Consider the following 12,971-nt stretch of genomic DNA (forward strand, 5'->3'; position numbering starts at 1 on the left):
GCGTTTGCACCGCGGGAGGAGGCAGAGGGAAGCTGCAGGCCTGACACAAATAGGTTCAGCTGGAACAAGGGAGGCCAAAAGGAGCTGGGTGGAAACGTGGGCACGGGTCTCGGAGTGAGGGGCAAGGGAGGCTTTGGGACTCACTGCCATTAAGTGACTGGAAAACAATTTGTAAGTACTTCTACAAACTGGGCAGTTGTCCTAGCATCTGCCATCTGACTCCAAGGGAAGCGAGAGAGCACTTGAAGGTCAAATGATTTATAAGGAAGAGAACAGCGAAATAGGAACCGTTCAGCTCCATATTCCCCATCGTCCCAGGCCTTCAAACACGGCCACCGACTCCGGAGCCACCCTAACAAAGTAAAAAGCCCACAGAAGTCGGGACAGAAAGCTTAATGGAGACGGCATGCGACCACAAGAGCAGTACTGCCCGTCACACAATTCAGAAGAGATCCATGAAAAGCTCCTGGCATGGTCTGCTTTGCCTTTTCTTGGTAGCCCTAGCGAGGGGAGTTATGCAAGATACGCCGATGTGAGCAGCCAAGAACTTTTATGTAAGTTCCCTCGCTGGCTTTGCACGGCTCCACTCCCACAAGGAGCTGGGCACGATAAGGAACCGGCTTCTCCTCTGCTGTGCCTGTCTGCCAGCCAAGCTGCAGCCAGCATGGAGAGCAGGGAGAAAAACCTGCTCCAGAGATGCTAGAGAGACCAGCGCTGCCCTGGGAATGCACACACAGAGCAAAGACCTCATGCTAGGCAAGGGATTACTCCACATCGCCAGTTTTCTACTCGCTGTGCTTCCTGCTAACCCACCCCAAAAAAGATTTCTCCATTCCCCGAGCCGGTCGTGCAGTGCTGGAGCAGACACTCGTGCCACGGTGCACCCAGAGCTGTCGAGCACTTCAAAAGCTTCGTGGGGGCTGCATGAAAAAAATCCTCCGCACACCAGAGAGTCACGAGAAGCATGCACTGGAGCCCGAGTGCAGGCAAAACTGAAACCCAGCGATGCCCGTTTCCCCCACGCAGCAGGGGATGAGGACGAGTACTTAAGTAATTAGTGTTGTCAAAGCAAGTAATCCTGTTAGCCGGCATAACCTGTGGAAGGGCTTCAGTCAACACGGTGCAAGAGGTTATCTGACGCACAAATATCCACTTTTTTTTTTTTTTAAGATCTGAATTTTATCCTTATTATTGCTTAATTCTGTTGGAGTGATCAGCACAGCAGGAGGGTGCGGAGGAAGGGGGCTCCTCCTGCCGCCAGCCTGGGCTCACAGACAGCGGGAGCAGCGCCGGCACGGCCGTCAGAGCAAAAGCTGACCTGAAATCTTGCACCCTCAGGGCACTGAGAAGGGTGGAAGAGTCTTGCCCGCTTCCTGCTCCTATCTGCAAAAGAGGGAAATAACTCCATATCTCACAAAAAAAATGCTGTGGCTAGTCACAGACTGCCCAAGGAGCGCAAAGATACAGTGTGCCAAACTCATCCTCAGAGCCAGCTCCTTCCGTGCACTGCCTGCAGGCAATGATTAACAAAAAAGATGGATAAAATATTCACAACATTGCGAGGAGCAAGTGCTGTGATCTTCGTGCCACCTTCCCTTTGTATACAAAACCATGTGTTGCACCCAGTCTAGTTTAAATAGCAAAATCTTTAGGTCTGGGACTTAGACCAGACTTTTCTCAGGAGCAAAGACTACAGTTCCCACTCTACTAACAGGACATACGCTGCATGCCAAACCACAAACAAAAGGACACAAATGCAAGTGAACTTTGGAGGTGTAAAATGGATTAAGAGGTCAGCTGTGCTTGAGGAAATCCAGTAAGAGGACCGCGATGTCTTTGCTAGACTACGGTGCAAGACGCCGTTTACTACAAAATTAACGCGGATTTTATTTGCCAGTCCAGGAGCAAGAGGGTATTCACAGCACTCCGAGAGGACATGGATAGTTACAGATGGGAGAATTTGACAAAAAGCTGCTTCTCTACCACCAACTCTACAAAACCAGAGCGCTCACAGCCCATTCATTTGCCCCTCGGTGCACAAAGACTGTATTCCTCCAGGAGAGAAGCCCGTGCTGTATTTTACATCTGTACTTAAGCTATGCCCCTATTAAGCTTCATCACGGCTCTTCCATCACGGATTGGGTCGGACCACGTAATCTATCGTGCATCTTCGTAAGAGAGCGGTTGAAACGAAGCAAAGATCCTCTCCTCCCAGGACTGGAGGCAGTAGCAGCAGACAGAGCAGAGCTGACCGATCCACACTTCTAGAAAAGAGCCAGTACCATGGAAGAGAAAACAAAGTGATCCTCAAATTATTGTTTATATATCTGAGAGTCCCTTGGATGACTGCACAAAGCAACAAAGCGAGATTCATTACTGAAAAAGGAGCAAGTGCTATTTGCCTGAAGTGGCAGCTACAGCAAAACTCGGTTTGTTCCCTGAGCGGTTGGGTTTCCAATGAAAAGGAGATGTCCTCTCACCCTGGGGCGCGTGGGGTTTCAAGTCCAAAAAATCATCCAGGACTAAAAATGCTCGATAATAAACTTGAGAGAGATCTCTGCAACTCCTGACACCCATCTGGGAGTGAATCTGAAGGGCACTGAATGCAATAGCCACCCTTCCCTGCTAGCTCCTCATCAAACGAACGATATTACAGATAGATAGTCGAACAGATGGTTACAGATGCACTTTGGGGAGAAAAAAAAGTACATTTTGGGCATTCTGAAGCAGTCAGTATAGCTCAGACAAAACTAAGCACAAGTAAAAGCTGTCTTTTCTTATGCTCAGACACATGACGTAAGGTACTAACAGCTTCCAATTACTGCACCCTCTCCACCTGTGCTGGAAGGCATCTGAAATATTTGACTGACATTCAGCTAAGGGTTTGACGATTGGGGATGACAGATGTCCATCTGCCACAGCAGAGATCTGGCCGCCGAGGAAGCCGGACCCGGCTGTCAAAGGTAGAAACGTTCGCAGCGAAAAGTCCGCATGGGAGCCAGCCGTATTCCCTTTGAAAGGCGGAGAGAAAGCTGCCTCCTGTGTTGAGCTGTGCATAGCATGAGCAGCAGGTCAGGGTTCCCCCCCCCCAGTTTCCAAATAGCCCAATGTTATTTTTATCAGACATTCCTATTCGCATTCACACCTAACCTACATTCGTCTATTCAAAGTTGAACCCAGGGCTCAAACAGAGCCAGCAGAGAGACAATAACCTGGAGAAGTTCAGCAACGAAAGGCAACAGCAATGCCATTTTGTGCTTGCAGAAAGCTTAAGTTTCAGGATCGTGCAGAGCTTTCACAGTCATTAACAGGGAACGAACCCTTGAAGGCAAGTGATGGATGCCATCATTACCTACAGCAACGGTCCAGCCAGCCTGCTTCAGTGCTTCTCTATTAGGGGCTCCAGACCAAAAGCAAGGATGGGTTGAACCTCAGCAGCTAGAGTCAAATTCAAACCTGCTGTTAGTCCTAATATTTAGCAGCAACTACCCAATTTTCCATGGAATAATCTTTATTTTCTTGAAATTATGAACCACACAAATTTCTGGTCATAAAATGCCAAGATGTCTTTGCTTTAAGAATCCCTACACTGGTTTGCATGAAATTTTCTCTCCCTTGGAGTGCCTCAGGGTGAGTTTACATGAGAGTCTGCAAAAACAGATGTATGCTTGATACCAATTTTTCAAAGCCTGGACCAAGCCCTGACAAACAATCTTGTGTCATTTTTTGGTCTGAAGCAGTGCTGGCACAGGCGCCCTGACCCTGCTGTGTCAGAGAACTACTGCTCTCCAGCTACAGAAGCTATGTGGAAAGAAAGCGATCATGAAGTGGAGCAAATGTATTGCTCCTCCAGCCCCCTACCACCTGAGAAAATAAGTAACTTCTCCCCTTGCCACTGGATTGTGCTAGCATAAATAACATTAATATCTCAGACGGGTCAGCAAGTAAAGCAAACACCTTCCTTGCATAAATGCAGCAAGAGCTAGAAAAGGTTACTACTGCCATTTCTGTCTGCCCTCCTCCAAACTTTTGCATGTTCTTTCTACTCTTCCGAGGGTAGCAATTTTCCTTTTTCCACGATGAATAAGAGACCCTGGGTTGCAGAGGCTCCAAGCACTCACAAAATGGAGCAAAAAAAGAGTTTTGTTTCTCAGCCCTGGAAGAGCTGCAGGAGGACCCAGCCCTGCACACAGCTCCTGCGCTGAGCATCAACCAAAACCATCACACGCCCCGTCCCCGTTAACAGAGAGTATTTGGCACACAAGACTTTGGGTATCCTTCTCATCCGTTTTGCAAGTGTAAATTCCTACTGAATGGTACCTCCTTCAAATATAGAGGAGCATTAAATGCAGTTCGTAACGCCCCAGTTTTATCCGAAACTAGTGAGAGCTTGTGCTGCTGGAGCTCAAGCCAGCCTCCCAGTGTGCAACTGGTTCAGAGAGCTCGCTCTGCTCCTTACCTTGAGCCAGATTCCTTTTTGTAGGTCAACCAGAATATCTCCTCACAATAAACCTAAAAATATCTGTATTGTACACCGAATTCTACCAAGCCGAATGATTTCTTCAACAGGGGAGAGACACAGTCATCACAATACTAGAGTCGAGTGAAACTGAGAAAGACTAATCAACTGAACCATTCCCCTCAGCAAATCTGTCTTTACCTTATCAACTACCTTTCAGTCATTCAAGGAGTAACACCCAAATTTTGAGGCCACGTTGACTCTCGGTTACTAGAATCTGGCACACACAGTCTATGCAGAAGCCAGGTGCATTTAATTCCAAAAAAAGCAAGCGACAGTCCTGTGTAGCAAAATGCAAATACAAACTTAATGTGTGCCAAACGAGCATAACCCAGGCCACGCTTAAAGCTCCCACGGACCCGCAGAAATACTAAATGCAATGCCAAGAGACTAGAAAATCATAAAAGCTACCTAAATCAAAGTCCATCTGTGCATTTTGGAAGCCATACAGCCTCTAAAACCTTATAGCTACCTGAACTGTGCTCATGGACTCCTAAAAATTTTAATTGGGATAGAAGGTAATTATCCTTAAACTGTTCTTCTGCTGGCAAAACATCTAGCACCGACAGTGCTGTTATCAGACTAGGGAAAAAAAAAAAGAGGTGCCTTTGCCAAAGTAAACTGCGGCTACTCAAGGAGGGTTCACTGACAGAGCTGTGTGCCAAGGATTGCCACGGTAGGCAAGCCCAGAGGCAGCTACGATGGCCCCTTGCCGGGCTGCCGACCCACGAGGTGGAGCTGGCACTCTGCTCCCTCACCACGCTCCTCAAGAAGCCAGGTGAGATTAAAACTGGGAGTATTTAATTAGAACAGAGGCGACTTAAGACTGTCACCGCACATCAGCCGCCCAGCTCTCAGCCAGGAGAGCTGCCTGCAAAGCTTTCCCCGCATCAATCGGTTCCTCACGCCGGGGTTCCTGCCCCGCCACCGAAAACAAAGCCGAACCTCGGCCGCAGCCGAGACCCAGATCCACGCTGCAGCGTTAGTCTTGCTCTTGCCAAAGCGCTCTGCGGCTCGGAGACTGTCTCAAAAATGCACTTGTCGGGCACTGAATTTCCTCAGCCTCCTTGGGAACAATGCAGACATTAAAATTGTACTTGCTTGCAAGGTCCGTCAAGTTTCCAGCGCCCACATTGCTATGCGTAGGTCCCTCTCTTAATGACCAGCACTGATGCGGATTTGCCTGGGATTGTCATTGAGACAATCTGCCCAAAGCCAAGTCCTCTGCTGGGGACGCGGGCTCCTTACATCACCGAGTGCCAGCTCACCAGCTACTGTCAAGGAGAGCACATAAGCCCTCAATACCAGCCTGGAAAAAAAAAAAATCTCTTTTGAGACCCTCAAGCTCTATAGACTTTCCAGCAGTTAAAAATATACGTATTCCTCCAAAATAATCACTCAACAGCACACCGACCCACAGCAAACCTGACGTCTTCCTCTCAACAGGTCCATTGGTGGGACGGTCTCTCAGCCGACTCGAGGGGGTCGCTGCTAAGCTTGGGTGAAAAAGAAAAAAGGAAAAGAAAAAGGCCGATGTCTACAGCAAACAGCTGCAGCTACTTAAAAAAAAGTGAGCTCACCAAAGGAGACGGGAGGGGATTCCTAGATGTCAGCAGGCAGGGAAATTCACCACCTGTTTCACAAGGTTAGCAAGCTGCCAGCGCGTCCACTAATAGATCATTAATACAAGAACAGCGGGGTCTTTGTGTCAAAGGCAAATCCCCCACCTGCTAGTGAATGTAAATCTGACCCCACCACCGGCAGCGGCAGGGGAGGAGGGTGCTGGCTCCAGTTTTTAAAGCTACTTTAAGCAGACACAATTTTGCACATTGCGTCCTTCCAAGACCTCGCTCAGGACAACGATGTAGGCAGGAATCCACATGGGAAACCTAAACAAAATAACACCCAGAAACACTCAGGCTGGTGCCCAAGCACCGTGGTGGAAGCACGCAGAGCCCAGCCTGCAGGCCCTTGGAGAAGAGACTGTTTCATCAAGTCCGGCAAAAGGCGGTCACATCATGGATAAATGAGCATTTGAGCGCTTGCAATCCCCACCGCAGCAAAAAAAGACCAATTCACACACAATAGAGGGCTCAGTTTCTCTTCCCTTCCCATCTCACGCCTTAATGCTTCAACCCAGCTGCATTCGCACTGGATCAAAACAGCGCTGGTTAAAACATTTCTTGCAATGCACTTACTCCAATGTTTGACATTTATACCCACGTATCACCTTATAACCACACAGAGGTGCAGACGGTCTGAAGGGAGCTGGAAACTAATTAAAATCTTCCCAGCGGTCACACTGGAGATCAGCCAGAGCAGCTTTCTTGCAAACCAAAGAGTAAGTAGCCCAATAAATGGGCTAAATAAGTTCTAGCAATGCTTTCAGAGCAGCTTCACAGACCCTCATGTGCCAGGGACCGAACTCGATGACAGGAGCCCCCAGTTATCGCTGAAACAGCAAAACCAGTCCTCTGCACCACTGTTCAGGGTCTTCCTCCGGGAAGCCTTTGCAATATACATCCGAGACATCACCTTTGGGATAATATTCTCACTGCTGTTTGAGAAGCCATTTTACCACGTTCGCTACACTTCAGCAACTGATAAAAGGGAATATTTTCTAGAGCAGGCTAGGGAACCGAAGACTCTTACTGGGATCACTGTTGACACCACTGCTCCCTGCTCTCCTGAAGTTCACCTTGAACCACTTGTCTTACACAGGGGAGATCCTTGCACGCTCTCACCAGATCCGTCTCGGAGCAGGAAAAGTGCTTTAAACTCACGTCTTACAGCCACCACCGTTGCAAAGGTATTCACTAAAGGGGGGGAAGCACTCAGAAGCCAGGAGGATTGATGTAGACTTCTGGAGAGATAAACCCCACAAGCCCTCTCACGGCGGCGTACCCAGGCTCCCAGCTGGAGGAGGTCGCGTTACTCAACACGCTCACATCCACCTCCGCTCCTAATGGAAACACAGCGAGATCCTGTTAAGGCTTCGCAGCTGGAGATGCTGCAGCTAGAGACAGCAGCGAGGTTTTCCTTCGGAGGCTGGAGGGCTGAAGTCAGAGTGCAGCCCAGATAGCCTGACACTCCTCCTCCCTGCCAGCGAAATCTTTAAAAACTGCGCTGAGATTTCTTTTTCCTACCGCTTTTGAGCACCCTCTGCACACAGGAGCACCCACCCTTCATCCTCCATCTCACCCGTGGTCCATGCCGTCCTAACCAGAGATGCTCCGGGTGCAGAGTTGCTCCCCATCCCTCCCTCTGCCCCTACACCAAGCTCCCTGCCCTGAAGGGAGGAGGTCAAGTGTACTGGATTTCCCAGTACACTTGACCCGGCTCTCAAGTGTCATCGGTATATGCTTCTTCAGCACCGTGAGCCTGACAGACCGGCCTCCAAGAGCCGTTCAGAGCCAAGTCTTGCATTATAGGATAATGCTGATGCCTTTATGTAGCCTGTTTCCTCGCTCCTGCTGCTTAATGATGTCTAATTCCATTACCATCCAAGACATTAACGCACTGTACGTCTAGTAAACACACCCGCCATCCCAACGCAATCTGCAGAGGAGCGCAAGGGATCGAACAGGGAACACCTGGAAAACCAGCCAAGCTGGGAAGGATCCTGGACAAATATAGGTCTCCAAGGAGTATCTTTAGATTAGCAGGCGGCTCTGCCCCCACCGAGACCCCAGGATTTACCTAAATAGCTCCCTTCATCACAAGCAGCCCAGCGTTCATTGCTATTTTAAGCCAGCACCCTGCCCTACTTCCTAAGGAACAGCCTGCTTTCTCCTACCCATGCAACCAAACGAGCACCAAAAACATTTCAGCTAGAGGAGACAAATTCCTCTCAACTCTGCCTTCTTTTATTAAACGAAAAATACTATTTCGGCACCATACCTAGCTAATATGGGGCTCATTTGTTCTAATTGCTACAGAATGGGCCCTCCAAGCAGCCAGCACAGCCTTGCACGGGGGGAATAGGATCAACCTTTCACAGGCTGATATCCAGATAGCAGGGAAAGAAAAACCATATTAAACACGGGGGGCTCCAGAGGGGCACGACCTTCCCTCCTCTCCGTCCCACCTCCAGCGCCCATCTGAAGCATCTGGTGTTATTCTTGCAGGAAATAAATAAAAAGACAGCCCAATCTGCTTTCCCTGACACCTCATCACAGTTTTCTAAACAGGTTTTAGTACCCAAGGCAGGTGTTGGGGTTTAGGTTCTGCCACCAGCGGTGGCATTTCTGTTAATTAGCATGGCAGCAGAACATCTCTGCTATAGGCTATAAAGAAACCTGGCTCTGGGAAGCTTCATACACAAAAAAAAGGGTGCCACTGGCTCTGTTTGGGGCAGACGAGGGCTGCGTGAAGCATATTAGAGCTAAACAGCTTGTATTACCCTAAGATGTTTGCAGAAGTGCCGCTTAGCACTGCATTTGACTTCCGATTCATTTTTGGATGAAGTGCCACATGATCTGGCAAAATCAGCACCAATTCTGCAACACCCAGTCTCAGCGCAGCCAGAAACCTGCCCCTTTTCTTAGCACATCCCATTTACAAATAACGAAGCGTCTTTCCTGCAAGAAAGACCCCCAAAATACCAGATTCCCAAGTAATTCGGAGCGACCCTACAGGGTTCATGCTTTAAGGGCTATCTACAGACCTTCTTGAGCTCTGTCCAGGCAAGTTGCTGTACTATGACACAACTTGCTTTTTAGAGATCCCACCGCTGCATCTTGACTCAGATGGTATTTGCACTTTTCCTCTGGCACGCCCGAGGTCTGAGAGCATGCACCTTGGCTTTCATCTCCATTTTTAGCCATTTTCGCAGCTCTTTTTTTCCCCCTCAAGTATTCCTTAGCAGCTACAAAATGGCAACACTAAGCAAGACAAACCAATTAAAGCATTACAGAAGACAAACATGAAATGAACAGCAATCACAATGATGGTACTACATATTTCTTCTTTTCAACAACCACAATTTCCCTTGTATTTAAGATTTGCCTGAGCCTTACCTTGCTTTGCATGCAATTACAAAGCTACTTTGACTTTTGTATTGGTGTGTGCTCTGTTATAAATAACTCTCTACATCTCCCAACCTACCGCAACTGGAGAAAGCCCAATGCTCAACCACCCAGCTGCATTTCAAGAGCAGTAGTTTGTATTAAAAACAAGGTAGGAAGAAAGCTACACAATTTTTCATAAACTGAAAGCATCTTCAGCCAGCAAGATGAACTAGCACATCCTCTGAACCCTATCCACTTGGCAGCAGCGCGGGGGAAGCTCTCCAAAGCCTCTGAAGATGGCATCTATTGATCTGACGCCGGTTTTTGGCTCCCCAGAGGCATGGCTTCTGTTGAAGGCACCGGGAGCCTCGCTGAACAAATCCCGTGGGATTGAACTCCATGCCTCTAGCAGCATCTGCGCCACGCTACAAAGGCACACGCTCGCTGTGCGGAGAAGGGGAGCAGCTCGTCGGGTGTTTTCTGTTCGAGCGTGACTTCACCCGAGCTGAACACGCACGTGGTATGAGATATTGCTGGGGCAAGCGTGCTCAGATTGCCCTGCCGTTCCTTCACTCCCAGAAACCTTAATTAGGTATTAAACAGATGATCTACAACATATCTGGGAGGTTCACACCACGAACCAGACAGCTGATAGGTAAGAGCACCGTGTCAGGGGTCTTACACCACCACCACCCCCCACTTTAAATGTCTTCCAGCCAGGAAAAAACAAACCAGAGATGGAGAAAGGTGCCTGAAAAAGCCCAAGGGCTTATGAAAGGACAGCGAAGCACAAACTTGGAAAACCCACTTGTTTACACGACACCTTTAGCTATGTAGTCTCAGCACCGGTCCCAGCTTTACCACCACCACCCAATTCCTCGATATCAGCCCACTGACGATGGCTCAAGTCTGCCCATCTACAGAAAAGCAGAAACCCAACAGTACTTCATAAAACATAGCACGGGCACTACTGAACAGGACGTGGATTCGGCACATCACACCGACTACCGACAAACACGCAACAGCTGCCAAAAAGAGGGCACCAGATCCTAGCTGCTGCTCGTTCACCAGCTTTGTAATGGTGTGACACTTTACTGATACACACATCCAGAAAATCGCTCTGGATTATTTGCTCCGGCTCAGCCAAGCGTCCAAATACCAATACCCTGTTTTTGTAAAGAATTTTTCACAGATGCAACTGCAAACACAGTAAGCTGGGTGTGTTTCCACCGTTCAGCCATGCTCACGTGTCGTTGGAAAGGATCCTCGCAGCACACAGCTATGCTTACCGCCGCCACTGCTTCCCAGAGGACGTCGCACCTTGCAGGCGCGATTCGCGGGAGGTGGAACGCAGCAGGATCACTTCTGTGCCACGAAAAGCTCTGCGGGTTTGTATACGTGGAGCACGGGGTGGGGGAAGGCACCCACCGTGCCCGAGTCCTGACCTCGAGCATCCACCCTACGTGCTTCAGGGGCACGGCAGCAGCCCAAGCCATCACGCTCACCTGCCTGCAAAACCTGTATTTCATAGGCTGTGGATCCATCAGTTAATCGGAGCCTACCTTTGGGCTAACGACGATAACCGGACCTAGCTAATGACTCAGATTTCCAGCATAACCACCCCAAGTGCTCTCATGAGAGCACCAAGTTTGAACATTACTGATCTCAGTTAACATCAGCCATCGGTTTGCTGCTAGAACCGGGCTACTAAAAAGCAATTCTTGACGTACCCCAAAATTAGAGATTTTAATAATGAACATGAAGTTACCTGAGTACAAGTTTAAGCACAAAACTGAGGCAAATGGAAACACTGTATTTCTCCTGACTAAACATAATTATAGTTAACACTTCTGCAGGGCTCTAGAGATGTAAATATATAGGTTAAACATAGTTAAAATTCTACATCCTACTTAATTGTAGGCATTTCCAATTGAACAAAATTAGCTTTTATCTTCAGGTTTAAATTATTAATAACCACGAACAATGTCACCACCTTTAAACAATAATCACAGCCAAGGAAGAAGCTATTCCTCCCCAGATTTCTAGAGGCACTCGAATCAGCGTCCCAAGCGTACCTGGGGGAAATCAAACGCTCTCCTTGACAAGTTCCCATGGCTCTCGGAGCATTAGTGCACGGAGCGAGCAGGCTCCAGCCAACGCCACGAGCCTCCACCCCACCTGGCTACGGACTAATTACCAAAATTACCAGGGGCTGTCTGGATGTGGCAGGGTTATCGAGCCCCCGAGCAGTGTCGGGAACGCCGGCAGGACTGCTGATAGGGTTTCCCGGGATCTGGAAGCCCGAGCAGCAGGGACAGCGTGTCGGTACGGACGACTCAGCTGAATCATAATGGCTGCATTGACATTACCTTCCCCGAACAAGGCCAACCTAAACACACGCAGCTGCCTGGGATTTAGCAGGAGATTTACGGTTCGCACCGGCCACTTGGGCTGCCCGCAGACCTACAAATCACCAAGCCACATGCACAGCTCTGGGGAAGACCCCGGGTCCCCCAAATCCACGAGCCCGCCAGCCTTATTTCGAGCGGCATGCTGAAAGCAACCCACAAAAAACACCCGCTGGCAGCGCAGAGCTAACCAAGCCCGAGGGGCCTCAAAGTCCAGGCTGCCACCCTAGTCCACTTTCCCTTCATTTGAGGCCACGGTTATTAACATCTAAACATGTGATGGGACACATGACAGGCTAAAAAAATCACTTGGACCCATCCAGAGGAGAAGGTAGAGATGGCAGCGTGCATCTCTCTGGTGGGCACACCTCCATACCCGTATATTATAACTATTCCTGGGAAACCGCTCCTTTCATCAGCCGGCTTGGGGCAGCGCGACTGCCTGCAACGATTCAAGCCATGCGGGCAAGAGGCTTTAATAAATAACCGTGCGATTGTGTAACTTTGACAGCTGGGTGCCTCTCGGCTACAGCGGTGGGTGCTGAGCAAAAGTTTAAGCAAGCGAAGGCGCACAGTGGATGTTTCCCGATGCGTGGGTACGATAATGGCACCAGATCAATTAGGGCAGTGAAATGTACATCATACGAGCCTCCTCCTAATCCAGGAGTTTCTCAGCTAATGTATTTCTCTCCTCGTTAACCGCTTCGGTGTCTTCTGCTCTTTCAAAAATAGTACCTACTATAACCAGTCCTGAAGAGGGGGCCAGCTGGCACCCGCCTCGGGGCATCGAAAGAGCGAACAGGGCTTTGGGGGAGGCAAGACACAGCTCCGGCAGGGAGCTGCCAGAATGAGGGCAGGGTGGGCTCTTGCCCCCCCCAACCCCCCAATCCTCAGGGGGAGGTGCAAAGCAGGGCCAGGCCAGGCCCCCCTCCCACCCAAAGCAGGGGCTCGGCACCCCAGGCTGGGGGCTGAGGACCTCGTGGGGGTGTGAAGGAGCACAACGCCTGCCCAGGCTGACCCCGTGGGCTGGCACCG

At 49.4% G+C, this 12,971-nt stretch overlaps 1 protein-coding gene across 1 annotated transcript in view; it reads right to left on the minus strand.

Annotated features, from left to right (window-relative positions):
* The window catches only part of PPP3CC (protein phosphatase 3, catalytic subunit, gamma isozyme), a 27,289-nt gene extending 21,314 nt beyond the window's left edge, over positions 1 to 5,975 (minus strand). Inside the window, exon 1 of the mRNA XM_009329503.1 lies at positions 5,938 to 5,975. Within this exon, the coding sequence (XP_009327778.1) occupies positions 5,938 to 5,971 (34 nt within the window). The 5' untranslated portion in view covers positions 5,972 to 5,975. The remainder of the gene's footprint in view (positions 1 to 5,937) is intronic.
* Positions 5,976 to 12,971: the final 6,996 nt, after the last annotated feature.

The sequence above is a fragment of the Pygoscelis adeliae genome, unplaced genomic scaffold (genome assembly GCF_000699105.1).
Source record: "Pygoscelis adeliae isolate BGI_AS28 unplaced genomic scaffold, ASM69910v1 Scaffold228, whole genome shotgun sequence".
NCBI classification, from domain to species: Eukaryota; Metazoa; Chordata; class Aves; order Sphenisciformes; family Spheniscidae; genus Pygoscelis; species Pygoscelis adeliae.